This window comes from Rhinolophus ferrumequinum, chromosome 15, assembly GCF_004115265.2.
Source record: "Rhinolophus ferrumequinum isolate MPI-CBG mRhiFer1 chromosome 15, mRhiFer1_v1.p, whole genome shotgun sequence".
Classification (NCBI taxonomy): Eukaryota; Metazoa; Chordata; class Mammalia; order Chiroptera; family Rhinolophidae; genus Rhinolophus; species Rhinolophus ferrumequinum.
The window spans coordinates 43,203,257-43,217,865 of NC_046298.1; the positions used below are offsets into that span (position 1 = coordinate 43,203,257).

The following is a 14,609-nucleotide window of genomic DNA, read 5'->3' on the forward strand; positions in this document are numbered from 1 at the left end:
AGGCAATACGTACTTCACCTCGAGTGAGGGGCCCGGCTGTTTGTGTATTTTACCGCATGTGGCCTTTGGTGAAAACGGTTGAAAAAAGTTTGGACACCCCTGCTCTAGGGTGTGGAGCCAAACCCATTTAAGTTTTTTTGTTGTTTTTTTTTTTTTTAATGAGCATGTCTTCTATCTTTTCTCTGTTCCTAGGGAGGCAGTATAATAGTATAATGTAGTGGTTACTGGTGTGATTTTTGAGTCCATTGTGACGCGAGCTTCTCCAAAGCCTCAGTTTCCCACCTCTAAAATGAGGCCGGTTACAGTTGTGCCTACTTCATTCAGTTTTATTTTTACATGGGAGCGCTCATTTTGAATATAGGATATTATGGGCCTTTTTAAAAAACTAAAATGTTGTAAAAAAACGTGATAAAAACTGCTTAAACATAATTTTAATAGCTGAATACTATTCACTCTGTCAGTATAGCATGTATAACCATCCTGTTATTGAATGTGAGATTATTTCCAGATTTGGGCAATGACCATTTATACATAATTCAGTCACTGGCCAAGGGGTATGACCTTTTGTGAAGATCCTCAATACTGCATTTTCACGTGGTTTACTGAGCATTCACATTCCCACCAGCTCTGGGTGACAGAGCTGGGCCCTCAGCCTTCTTGCTTAGGTTGAGTAATCTCGGTCTTTAATTTGGTAGGCAAAAATGGCATCTTGTTTTCAGGTGATTTCTGAGAAATAGCATTCTCCTCCATCAATAACTTCATCCTGCTGCCTTAAGTTCTTTTTCAGAAGAGAGTGCGTTGTAAATAACAAGAGAGAGCTCTTTTTCTCTGTTCTGAGCTGATAGGTGATGAGGTCATAGACTAGATTTTATCGGGGGAGGTGGAAGGACTTGGGGCTCAGAAGGGGCATTTCGGATTAAGTCTTCCGGGGAGACCACCGGAAGGTGAAGTTCTATGGAGAAGGAGAGCAAAGTACTGTGTGGCTGTGGGGACAGAGTGTCCCCACATTCTGGGGAGGCTTATGAGTGTCCCCCGTGGATTTGAGCTCCGTGTTTGAGTGCAGGGCCTGGGGCTCGCTGGGTCCCTAGCACAGGTCAGCACAGGGTGTAGGGGTAGAGGGCAGGTGCTCAGGAAATGATTGTGCATGAAAAAGTGAAGGAATGAATATGTGCACAGACATACTTTTAATTTTCTCGGTTAAAGAGAAAAACTAATGGAGGGGGGAATATTGTTGAGCCGAGCTGAGCAGATGGCCGGATGCCTTGAAAGGTCAGAGGCTGCGAGAGCCCCACTCATGGTGGCTTCCCTGAAGTGTTCCTGCCGTCTGCGGTCCAGCTCCGTCCCGCTTTGAGCTTCATGCCCGTGGGCTGGCTGTTCTTGACCGTTAGATCTCAAATGTGGCCTTGAAAGCAAGACTTCTATCTTGTTTCCCTCTGGAGGGCAGATGTGGCTCACTGCGTGTCTTTTTTTGTGTTTTGCTGGACATTCCGTGTCTAGCATGTTTGTAAATACTTGATAAGAAACAGATCCAGGGGCGGCTGGATGGTTCAGTTGGCTAGACTGTGGTGCTCTTAACAAGGTTGCCGGTTGGATCCCCACATGGGCCACCGTGAGCTGCGCCCTCCACAACTACCGTGTTTCCCTGAAAATAAGACCTAGCCAGACAATCAGCTCTCATGCGTCTTTTGGAGCAAAAATTAATATAAGACCTGGTCTTATATTATGTTATACCCAGTCTTATAGTAAAATAAGACCGGGTTTTAAATTAATTTTTGCTCCAAAAGACGCATGAGAGCTGATTGTCTGGCTAGGTCTTATTTTCGGGGAAACACAGTAGATTGAAACAACTACTTGACTTGCAGCTGATGGGTCCTGGAAAAACACACTTAAAATAAACAAAAGTTTAAAAAAATAAAAAAGAAGAAGATCCACCTTTGGTATCTTGAAAACTGTATTAAACTCGATTAGTAAAAGAGCAAGCCTCATTTGTTTCTGTGGAGACCTTTTGTCACTTTGTCATGAGCCCTCTCCCCCCATGTGTGACTGTTTGCCTTCCTTCCCCAAACATTGAGGCTTCCCGTGGAACAGATGCTCTCTCAGTCCTACCAGGAGGCAAGCCCATGCTAGAAGACACTAAGTAGCTGGACACAAAACAGATATGGCCTCTGCCGCACAGAGCATAGACATACAGGGAGGAGACAAGTCAGTTGTACAAGTGACTTGACACAGGTGACTGAAATCACAACTGAGAGGGAGAGCCACGAAGGGCAGGAGAGGGCTCAGAGCCCAGTTCACTGCAGTGTCCAGAGCTCACAGCTGAACTAGTGGTGGTAACACAATTAACTGAGGAAGTATGTCAGCTCTAGGGGGCGTGCCAGCTGGGTTTCTGGAGACTGAGGAAGAGGAGCGACCTTCTGGAGTGTCATCACCCAGTCATCACGGCACTTGGCCCTGTCCGAGGTGCTTTACGTCTATTCACTTAATCCTTCAACCCAATCATGTAAGTGCTCTTAACAATTCCCGTTTTATAGAGGAAGCACAGGGACATTGTCACATGCCCAAGGTCACAGTAAGTGGAAAAGTAAGGGACTCAGAACATGCAGTCTGGCTCTAGAGCTGTGGTCCTCACTGCAGCTCCCCAGGCCTGGGAAGAGCTCCACGGAGAGATGGCGCAGCGGGCCCTGCAGGGCAGCCTGCGGGCGCATGCGGAAGGTGAGAGGATGGGGGCCAGTGAGGAGGGGGTGGTTCCACCTGATGGTGCGAAGCCTGGCTACTCGATGAGACCCCCCATTGCACCCCCATAATGCTTTCAGAGCTCCTTTTCTGGTTCCCATCTGTCGCTATGGGGTATGGAGTTTTAGTTGGCCGCCCTCACTGAAGGCGCCGAGGGGGCAGAGGGTACCTTTTGCTCTTCCCTGCCCAGCTCAGTGCCTGGTACAAAGTCGGTGCCCTTTACAAATTTATTGAATGAACACTTGCCTAAATGTCAGACTTCGTGTTTTGCCTTAGAAGATAGGCTGTTAGCTCAGAGGGTAACTGTACTTCTTGTTTTCTTGGAAGTTTATGCAACTCAGGAGTGGAGCCGATTTCTAGGCCGTTTCCAGAGATCCTGAGTCCCCACTGAAGGAGCTGGCTTGGGGAGAAGGGGTATCCAGTAGGTTGGGGAACACAAAGGAACCAGGGAGATTGGAGCAAGGGGGGAACAGAAAGCTTTAGGCATTAGTCAGGCAAATGAGGTTTTTATATAGATTTGGCTTTTTTCCCCCTTAATTGAGCTATTTTGGGGCTAATAATTGGGCTGGGGCTAATTTGCAACATTGACTTCATTTTTTTCCTATAAAAATACTTTTTTTTTTTCCGGTGGCCTTGGTGATTAGGCTAAATATAATTCCGCTATTTAAATGCAATAAGAAATTTATAGAAAGAAATACAGTGATTAATAATATTGCTTTCCAAATTCCTGTTGTAACACTAATTTGATATTCTGATTCCGATTAAATTTAAATTTGAGTGTTAATTTCTTTTTGCAAATATAGTAGTCTATTTACATGTACACAGTTTTTCTTCTAATACATGAAAAGGTGCTTGGTTTCTCCTTTTCCGTTACACTGGCAAACTCTGAACTTCAGCAGAGACGCTAGCCTGTCATCTACAGCGATGAATGTCATTTCCCCGGACTTCAGCAACCTGAGTTAATTAAAAGGTTCAGATGAAGTCAATCAAGTTCGGGGCTCTAATTTTGTGCAGTGTTTTGATACCATTCGATGAGTCATCTTTTGGCAGAGCAGCTGTCCGTCCCTGGCAATATTTGATCTTAATGGAACAGTTTTATAATCTGGAAACTGGTGGGGAGGTGCTCTTCAGAAATGCAGAGTCAACAGCGATGTGTGTGTGTCTAGCTATGTGGGAGGGGTGGAGAGCAGAACAAAGAGGAGAATTTAATAAGCAAGAACTTGTCAGGGGCTGGGGTCAGTTCTGAGGCTGCTGCCTGTCTAGAACATGGGCTTCTTCCCGCCCCCTCCACCCCTGCTAACTGGAGTGCTGACATTCAAAAAAGAGTGAAAAATACAGCTTCTGTTTGCTTTGCTGCAAATGAGTGGCCGGACTAACTGGCCTCCTTCCCAGAGGCCCTGAGAGGACTTCAGATGTGGTCAGCGAGGTATCTGGACGGTGCCAGCCTGCCGGCCCTCGTCCAGGCTGCCTGCACCAGGAACAAGCAAGGGGCCCAGAGAAACAGCGGGCCCAGCTGCTGGCTGCCTTCACTCCTCTTAGTGCCATCTTGGTTCTTTCTGGGATGAAACTGGTCTTACTGTCTGAAGATTGATGGGCAAGGCTTCATGTGTCCTCCGCCTCCACTTCTCACCCGCTGAAGTAGTAACTTACAATTAATGGACCGTTTGAGAGAGGGCAGGGCCTATCTGGAAAATGCACAAAAATGTGGTTGAATGGGAGTCCTCCTGAGGTGGGGGGCAAAGAGCCAGGCTGCTCGGAATCCTTGAGGCTGCATTCCTGATGGTCCTGCCATTTGTCCTGGGTTTGATTAAGGTTAAAAAGCACAGAGACTGAATGCCAGAGTTGGCATTTCTGTGCCCGTAGTTATTGGCAGTCACACTGAGCAAGCCACTTAAATCTCTCTGAACTTCAGTTCCTTCATGTATAAAGTAGGGAGAGTAGCAGGACCCACCTGCCTGACCAGGTTATTGTGGGTGTACTCACATATGCAGTACGTTTACAGTGATGCCTGGCACATAGTAGGCAGTTGGCTTTGTTATTATTATGATGGTTTGAGCTTTTTTCCAAGAGCTCATGGTTTCTAACCAAAAGGTGAAAACCTTTGTGGTGAGAGCTGAAAAAATTATCCTGTCTTCCTTCATCCCTTGTGACAGCCGTGCTTCTGTCCCAGTGACACAGAAATGAGAGGACCGGACGGAAACACCTGTATGGGGCCCCTGCTGCTGTCCACCCCCCTGACAGCTGAAAACCTAACAGCCTCACTCAGTTTCCACATGGTTGCCACTGGGCCTGGGGTTGTGTAGTACGAGCAGTCTGCACTTGGCATTGCCTCCGTCACCTGCTCAGGCAACACTGATGCTCTGAGTTTGTGGTTGTGTCCTCTCAAGAGTGAGTGACAAGAATAAGGCTGACATTTGGTACAGTCTGCTCGGAGTATCCTCTGCTTTGGCTGGACTAGCAGATTTCTAGAGTCCTTTGTCTTCACAGGGCATTGTTGGAAAAGAGCCTTGGTCTAAAGGGATGAATTTCTCTTCGGTTTTTTTTCCACCCTGCCCCCAAGTGCTTACTTGATTGCGTTTATTTACCCCAAATTGGAATTTTAGTAATACAGCTGCAGAGTTAGAAGTTAAGCTTGGGTGAAAACCGATCAGTTTAGCCAGCATCCAAATGGTCATTGGCCTTGAGTTGGCTACCAAGTGGTCAGGTAGAATTGAGGTTCTAGGAGCTGTTTCCTTGAAAAAGAGAGGAGAGTCACGTTTCCAGACAGCAAACGGTTCAAAACAAGTGTTCTGGAGCAAACCCCACCTCTCTTGAACCCTCTGATGTACAGAGCCCTCTACTGAGCGTGTTGCCAGATAAATACAGACATGGAGCTTTTCTCTGACACTGGCACTGAGAAAAGCATAGCTCAGAAGCAGGTTGGATCTTTCACCTGGGCCTCCGCAGCTTGGGAGCTTCTTGGAACACTTACAACCCATTTATGAACTTCTTTTAGGCTTTAGTGGAGCCATCTGTTGTAGCTCCTAACTTCCCCGTCCTCTCCCCGTCGCCTGCACGCGTGCAGAGGCCAAGACGCACTCGCCTGCCCTCGTGCTTTAGCGCCTCGGTCTGCCAGGCACATAGTGAGCGCTTGGTCCTGCTGGTTGGATGAATGAATGTGTACTGTTTCTTGGAGAGTGGTTCTCAACCCAGGCTGCTCATCACCAGAACTATTTGTGAGTCTTAAGAAAACAAGGAGAAAAAAGGATTCAGTCCTTAGTCTGGGGTGGGTTCCAAATACTTGGATTATTAAAGAGCCTCACAGCAATTGCCTGAGTTTTCAATCCACCTGAAGTTAACTTTTAGGGAAGAACCCCTATACTGATAAAGAATATAATTTTCTGAATAAGGTAACTTCTTCAGTCAGCACATAACAGATGAGACTTAAATGGACGCACTTTGTAAACTGTCAAGCCCCCTCCACGTAAGAGGTGCTATCCCGGAGCACCCAGGGAGCCACGAGTCTCTACCTCTGCTCTGAAACGTACAGCTTGTGTGATGTGGGAAGAGTGTCGCTCTGGAGACTGGCTGCACCCCTGCCTTGGGGAGCATATGGGGGACCCAGCCACCCAGCACAGCGAACATTGTGGACAGGGTGTAGTGGCCGTACAAGGTGTTTGTATTTTGATCAGTCTTCTCCCTGTCTTCCTGTTTGCACTAAAAATGTAAGCCTTGTTAGGCTCTCACCGTTACACAGTGGCTCTGATTTGCTCCCATCATCTCAGCCTTTCTCTGGTTCACAACCAAAATGAAACACCCATTTCTGGAGGTTGACATAATTGTTGTACTAAGGGAGGTTTTGTTTATCAATGACTCCTGTCTGATGAGTGAGCGTTTGGCTGGCCTTTCTGGCTGAAGCGGCCCTTTGAACCATGGCCTAAAATGCGTGCCTCCTGCTCCTGCCCTCTCTTCTGGGTCATAATCAGGCCTCTTCCCTCTGCTGGAAGTTTCTCCCCCTGCTCCCCAAACACACACTTCACTCCATCGTTGCTTCCTCAGGGAAGCCTTACCTGACACCACCCTGCAGCTGTCTGATCTCTTACACTGTCGTGGCACTCACTCATCAGTCATTTTTGTAATCATTTGGTTGCCTTTCTGGCTATGTTTGTTGAATAAATGAAAAGTGTATTACCTTTCACTCAGCCCACATTTTAATTGATGTATACGTCCTAGAAAATGAAAACAATTAACAGCTATAAGCATTTATTATGAAGACTTGCTTTTCAACCTCCCTTCTTTTTCCTTTCCCAGTGCTCCTGAAGTTCCGCACCGATAAAGGGAGAGACCCTAGTTCTGATACCTTTGGGGAAGATTCTGAGCTGTTGCTCCAGATTCGAAACGATGTGCTTGACTCCCTGGGTGTCAATCCCGACCTGCTCTCCGAGGACTTTGTCAGGTTGGTCTCGGTGTTTATTACAGCTTAGCCTGGACGCATGAACGTTGGCTTTCAGTGTTTGCCTTAAGTTGCAGAGATGGTTTATTAAGACCGAAAGCCCTGAGGAGACCAGCCTCCTTGGCCGCATTCTGCCAACTCCGGGAGACCTCAGCCTCCCCGTTGGTATAGCAAGTGTGTGCAAAACAGAGGTGCGGGTTCTATGTGTTTAACAGGTGTTTCATATTCACATGGTTCATTCCAATCAAGGCAGTGTAAAATGCATATGCCCTATTGTGTACCTTCTTTCACTTTACATTTTCTTTCGGGGATATTTCCAGATCAGTCCATACTTTCCTGTCCCATTTTATAGCTCTGGAGTATTCCAGCGCCGGAGCAGGAGAGTTCATTGTGGCGAGGCTTTTGTTACCACAAAATGCTGTTGCGTGTGACCGTGTGTGTGAGTGTGTGTCATTTCGTGTGTGCGCACGTATAACTGCAGGATAAATTGCTAGAAAGGGACCATCTTGGTCCAAAGAATGTGACTCACTGCTTGGTAGACACTGCCCCACTGCCCTCCACCGACGGCTTACCAGTGTACACCCTCAGCAGCAGAGGCAGGCATGGTCCCGGCATCCTCTCCGTTGGGCACGCGGATGCTTTCACCTTAGGTGACCGGTCTGCTCAGTCAGGGTTAGGATTTGATTGGGGAAGTCCAAACGGTGACTAGATCAGGAACCCCTTCAGGCAGTTCTGGGATCATCTGCTCATTCTCGTTTTCTTACCGTGACTTTGGGGGGCTTTCTGTGCTTTGCTTTGCTGTGCCTCCAGCTTGTAGAAATAATGATGGCTGTAATTTATTGAGCAGCTACTACGTACGTGGTCTCTCTTCACAGCAGCCCATTTTATGGGTGAGGAGAAGAAGGTAAAGCTCGGGGAAGTTAAATGCCTAGTCCAAGCTTTATGTAGTTAATAACAGTAGCACCGTGTGTTGAAGCTTTTCTGTGCTTTACCCACAGGGTCACATTTAATTGTCACAATATTCCCTCAAGCTATGATTATTTTCCCATTATTTAGATGAAGAAACAGGCTCAGAAAGGTACTCGCACTTGCCCAGAGTTGTAGTAAGGAGCCAACCAAGACGTCAGCCAGGTCTCAGCACAGTGCGGATCTCTGGTCCTGTGTGCTGCCTGGGTTTGCTTAGCAGGAAAGGGAGTCGGAGTCCTTTCCTTCCCTAGTCCTTTCTTTCTCCACTTGAGTCTCGGCACCTCGTTTAGACCCTAGCAAACCCCACCCGATTTCAGAGCAGCAGTCGGCTTTGAACCACCTGCCGTGCTCTCAGCCATAAAGAGGCAGCAGTCTACGTACAAGGTGCTTTTGTATGTCGGCACCGGGAGATGAGGGGCTGATGGGGTCCCCATTTCAGGCTAAATGTCTTGGTGGAGGAAGGACAGTATGTGAGAAGCAAGTGGTAGCTGCTCTGGCTCGTGCAGGACTCCATTTTCAGCAGACCCAGCCAGGCAGGCCGGGCCGATACCCGGGGTTGGGTGCCAGCCCGTGTGTATGCAGCTGAGTGACTAATCTGGACATTTGGAGAGCTGCACAGCCTGGCTCTGCATCGCCAGCCGGTGGCTGAGGCCCCGCTTCCCAGAAGGAGAAAGCTGCCTCCTAACTGCTAGCAGCCTAACTAGCCACTCGCTGGTTTTCTCTCCAAAGTGTTTCCCTTCCCCGCCTGTCTGCCCGCTTTGCGGAAATTGCTTTCCCATGTCCAGGTCCTGTGTGCTCAGGTGCTCCTGCTCTGTGTCCTTTAAGTAAGAGGGGTTTGGTGGCCTCTTGAAATCTGCCTGTGGATCAGGGGACATAAGGCCTTAGATGGGATAGGGTGTCGGCAGCTGAGCTCCCCTCACAAATTGCCACTGCCAGCCAGCTCAGAGCAGGAAGTGCTCTTGAGAAGGGAAGGCTGTGCACAAGTCTCTGTTTCCCTCATTTGTCTGTGCTCTGCTTGTACTGTCCTTTATGTCACCTTATTTATTCTTTTCAGAAAGCTTTATTGCTTTTGTGATTATGAAAGTAACAGATGCCTGCTGCTACGTAGGAAGTGTAGAAGGGAAGAAAAGGGAAAAGAATCACCTGTACTCCCGCCACTGAGAAGTAGCCATGGCTAACATTTCGGGGTTTAGCCTCACAGACTTCTCTGTGTATATTTACTCATTTTTTTCTTTCTTAATGTCAAAAGGAGATCGTGCTTTCCATATGATAGCCTTCTTTTTTTAGCATATCAAGCCTATTTGTGTCAAAAATACGTACAGTTCCATATCCTCACTTGTACTTCATGTTTCATTATCTGACATGTGCTTATTTATATTTAACCATTACCTTAATTAGTGGATATTTAAATCTTTGTAGTTTTTCACTATTATATACATTTATAATGAACATTCATAATTTGTATGTGTAATGTAACATTTACTGTTTAAAATTTTTTTCATTATGATTAAACATACACAACATAAAAAAATACCATTTTAACCATTCTTAAATGGACAGTTCAGTGGCATTAAGTAAATTCATACTAGTGTGCACCCATCACTATTATTTATTTCCAAAACTTTTTCATCATCTCAAACTGAAAATCTGCACCCACTAAACACTAACTTCCCATTCTGCTTTCCCCAACCCCTTGCTAACTTCTCTTCTACTTTCTGTCTCTATGACCTGGATTATTCTAGGTATCTCGTGGATCTAAGTGGAATCATACACTATTTGTCCTTTTGTGACAATTACAGAAATAATATACGTGCTATGGAAAAGTTAGATAGTACAGAATGCCACTGACCGTTTGGTAATACATCTTATATATTTTCTATCATAGCATATGTAGATCAACAAAATCCTTTGTAGATTAAAAAAAGACTCATAATACTTATTGTTAGCGAAGGTGATGGAAAAAGCTGCAACCTTTTGAGCAAGCACTTTGGAAATAGGTATTAAGAGTCATTAAAATGTCCCTAGTTAGCATAGTAATTATCCTTAAAGAAAGAGACGTTAGAAAGGTAATAAAGAGTCAATGATACAGGATGATGCAGTATTTATTATTCATGGATTAAAATGATGTTTATTATGGAAAATGTCAAGCATACAGAAAAATGGAAAGGCTAGTATAGTAGTGAACAGCTATATATCACTCAGCTAGATTTAGATTCAGTTGCTATTTTACTTTTAGTTTTGAGGGTAGGGGCGTGATGCTGACGTGATTGATGCTTTAAAAATGCATCAAAGTTCATCTGTTGCATTTGGTGCTCTGTCTTTTAATCTATCTAGGAGTTGGCAAACTGTGACTTGCCACCTGTTTTTTGTAAGTAAAGTTTCATTCCACACCTACTCATTTGTGTATTATCTGTTACAGCTTTTGTAGAGTTTTTACAACTCTACAACAGCAGTCTTAAAGAGTTTAAACAGACCATATATGTATGGCCTATAAAGCCAAAAAAATTTACTGTCTGCTTCTTTACAGAGAAAGTTTTCCAACTCTTGATCTAGAAGTTTACCACTTTTTTTTTTAAGAGTCCAGGCCAATTATATTGTAGAATACGCCATATTCTGGATTTGTCTGATTATTTCTTGAGGTGATCCTTATTTTGTCTTGTTTGATTTTTATTATTTACACTTACATACAGTAAAATTCATTCTTATTTCCTCATGGTGTTTTTTTAAAAAATTTACATACAGTAAAACTTATTTTTTTGTTACACTGTTCTATGAATTGTGTGCGTTTTGCTGTTTTTGTTTTTGGGGGTTTTTTTAAGTTTCATGAATTTTTACAAAGGCATAGAGTTGTGTAGCCACCACCACAATCAAGATCCAGAAAAGTTTCATCATCCCCAAATATACCCTATGGTGCCTTGTAGGCAGTCCCTTCCCCACCAGCAACCACTGATCTTTGTTCTCTATCCCTATGGTTCTGCCTTTTCCAAGAATGTAATATACAGAATGTAATACCTCAGAGATATTGAAGGTTCAAGGTTTCAGACACTCGCTTTATTGCGATACATGTAATAACACAAGTTGCACAATAAAGTGAGTTGTAATCTTTTTGCTGGTGGAGGGTCTTGCAAGAGTTCTCTGTGTACTCTGGTACAAGTCCTTTATTAGTATATGATTATCAAAAATTTTCTCCCATTTTGTGTATTGTCTTTTTACTTTCTTGATGGTATCCTTTAAAGTAGTTTTTTATAAAATACAGTTGATCTATTTTCTGTTTTCACATGCCTTTGGTATCACATCAACGAATCCATTTCCTAATCCAAAGTAATAAAGATTTGTTCCTCTGTTTTCTTGTAACTTCTAAGAGTTTTATAGTTTTAGCTTTTATTTAGGGCTGTGATCCATTTTTGAGTTAATTTTTTTACACATGGTGTGAGCTAGAGGTCCACCTTCATTCTTGTGCACGTGGAGGCACAATTGTCCCCGTACCAGTTGTTAAAAAGGCCTTTTCATTCCCATTTAATGGTCTTGGCACCGTCAAAAATTAATTGACCATGTATGCATTTCTTTATTTCCGGACTCTCAGTTCTATTTCATTGATATACGTGACTGTCTTTATGCCCATACAACACTGTCTTAGTTATTGTTGCTTTGTAGTAGTAAGTTCTAAAATTAAAACAGCCGAGGTCTCCAACTTTGTTCTTTTTCAAGATTGTTTTGGCTATTCTGTGTCTCTTACTTTCCCATAGGAATGTTCGGATGGATTTTTCCATTTCTACCAAAAAGGCAGCTGGGATTTTGATAGTGATTTTGTCATATATATAGATTAATTTAGGGAATATTTCGGTCTTGACAATATTAAGTCTTCTGATCCATGAACATGAGATACCTTTCCATTTATTTGGGTCTTTTATTTCTTGCAACAATGTATTGTACTCTTCAGAGTATAAATTTTACACATCTGTTAAATTTACTTCTGAATATTTTATTCCTTTGGATGCTATTGTAAGTGGAATTCTTAATTTCATTTTAGAATGTTCATGATTAACGTATAGAAATACAGTTGACTTTTGCATATTAGTCTTGTATCCTGCAGCTGTGCTGAAATATTTAATAGTTCAAATTATTTTTTGTGTGGTTTCCTTACTGTTTTCTATATACCAGATCATGTCATCTGTGAATATGTATTACTTCTTCCTTTCCAATCTGGATTTCTCTTTCTTTTTCCTTCCTTAATTTGCCCTGGCTAGAACCTCCAGTACATTGTTGAATAGAAGTGGTGAGAGCAGACATCCTTGTCTTGTTCCCGATCTCAGGAGGAAAACTTTCAGTCTTTCACCATTAAGTGTATTAGCTGTGAATTTTTCATAGTTAACCCTTTATTGGGTTGAAGAAGTTTCCCTCTACTTCCAGTTCATTTAGTGTTTTTATCATTAAAGGGTAGGATTTTGTCACATGGTTTTTCTATGTCTTTTGAGATTACCATGTGTTTATTGTCCTATATTCAATTAATATGACATACTACATTGATTGATTTTTCAGATGTTAAACCAACCGTGCATTCCTGGCATAAATCCCACTTAGTGGTGGTATGTAATTCTTTCTATATGTTGCTGGTTTGATTTGCTAGCATTTATTTGAGATAATATACTTTTAAGAGAAAAAAGCAGAATATTAAATTGTATAGAATGATCACAAGAGAATGGGTATATTTTAAAAAAGAAAAATATTCCCACATTTGATTATCTTTGAGTGGTAGAGTTATGGGTGATTCGTTTTTCTTTGGTAAAGTTCTCGATGTGTTTTATAGTTCGATAATAGACTTTGATAGTCAGGAGGAAAAGTTACCTCTGTGGCTGGACAAATGGAGTGCAGGTCCTGGCCAGGGTGTGAGGAAAGCGCACTCTCCTACACTGTTGGTGGGAGTTGCGACGGTTGCAGCTCTTTTGGAGGGCCTTTTGGCAAAATGCATCAGGACCCAGCAATTTTGTATTTAGGGATTTGCCATAAGAAATTATTTGGACATCTGTGCCAAAATGTGTGATTGCAATGTTGAACAGCCTAAATATCCATCAGTAGATTACAGTGTGGAATGAATACTACTTGATACTATGTGGGTTTAAAATTAAATGTTTAGATATGTGGACTTTTAAAACTGTCTAGAGGGATGTGCACAAACTGGGAAGACTGGAGGTGGTCTTCCGATGGTAGGGCTCCTTAGGGAAGCTTTCCCTTTAACCTGTCTGTGTTCCGGTTCCTCGCCCTCTGAGTTCAGGGGTAGGAGCTGGCCGAGCATATTTCCTCTGCGGAGGTGATGGAAGATAGTGTTTAGCGCCCCAGGATGGGTGATTTGAAGGGGCAGGTGACAGTATCAGCTAAAATTTGTCCTCTGGGTGCCCCATCCTGGCCCAGAAGGCCTGGTATCTATGTGGGTAGCAAAGACTTTTTTGCTTTAATTTCAGGTCGCAAATTTCCCTTGCCTTCTGCAGGTTAACACAGGCCTTCTCCCTGACATTTGTCTGGGAATAGCATATAGAACCCACCACCCATTATGGGTAAGGAGGGAATTGCGAGAATGTGACCAGGGCACTGAAACATCTGATATTTGTAGGACCTTATTTTTAGGAAGCATAGATATAGTTTTTCTTTTAACTTAAAAAAAAAAAACCGGTTGTGAAACAATTCCTGCCTGCCAAAGTTCAAAGGTCTTTCCCAACCACCTACTAACCCCCTGGATCAGATTGAATTTTCTCGCCTAGATGCCAGCATTAGCATTGTTGTCTGAATTGACTCCTCCTGGTAGATGTTTTCATTCAGGCAGCCCATGCTGACCTTTTCCAGATGTCCCATCTGCCGTCCTGTTCCTCGGTACTTCATTTCTCTTGCCTTCTCTTTTAGGTACTGCTTCTCCGAGATGGCTCCAGTGTGTGCAGTGGTTGGAGGGATCTTAGCCCAGGAAATCGTGAAGGTAACAGTCTCTATGGCACAGAAGACGTTGATCCACTGCTCACCTTGCAGATGTGCCGAGAGAGAACCCAGGACTGTCTTAGCTGCCTGGTTTCTCTGACTTGTCCTTGTTTCGTATCCTTCCCTTTCGCATCCCATCCCATCCTCTCCAGCCCACCCAGGTGGACATTCAGCAAATGAACTCGGAGGGCCTGCTCTCTGCTCAGCCCAGAACTAGACACAGTACACTTAAGATTCTGTCTGCCCTCCCCTAACGGTATTGATTAGTTATTTGGTGCTTACGGTATTGGCCACGTATTCTGCTTCTCATGGCTCTATGAAATGGTCCCGATTAAGAGGAGAACACGGCTGAGGCCCTGAGAAGGGACTCCAAAACCTGTGCCCTTAACCTCTAGGGTTTCTTTCTGTCCATCACCGTGGCATCAAAGCTCCGTCTTGTTAATGCACACACCATAGGACTTACAGAGAGGAGGAGGAAAAGCATTACCAGTGGGGCACGTGTGCTGTGCCCGGT

At 44.0% G+C, this 14,609-nt stretch overlaps 1 protein-coding gene across 1 annotated transcript in view; it reads left to right on the top strand.

Annotated features, from left to right (window-relative positions):
- The window catches only part of SAE1 (SUMO1 activating enzyme subunit 1), a 64,512-nt gene that overhangs the window by 46,082 nt on the left and 3,821 nt on the right, over window positions 1-14,609 (top strand). The window contains exons 7-8 of the mRNA XM_033128812.1: window positions 7,024-7,168; window positions 14,027-14,096. Coding sequence (XP_032984703.1) covers window positions 7,024-7,168; window positions 14,027-14,096 — 215 coding nt within the window. The remainder of the gene's footprint in view (window positions 1-7,023; window positions 7,169-14,026; window positions 14,097-14,609) is intronic.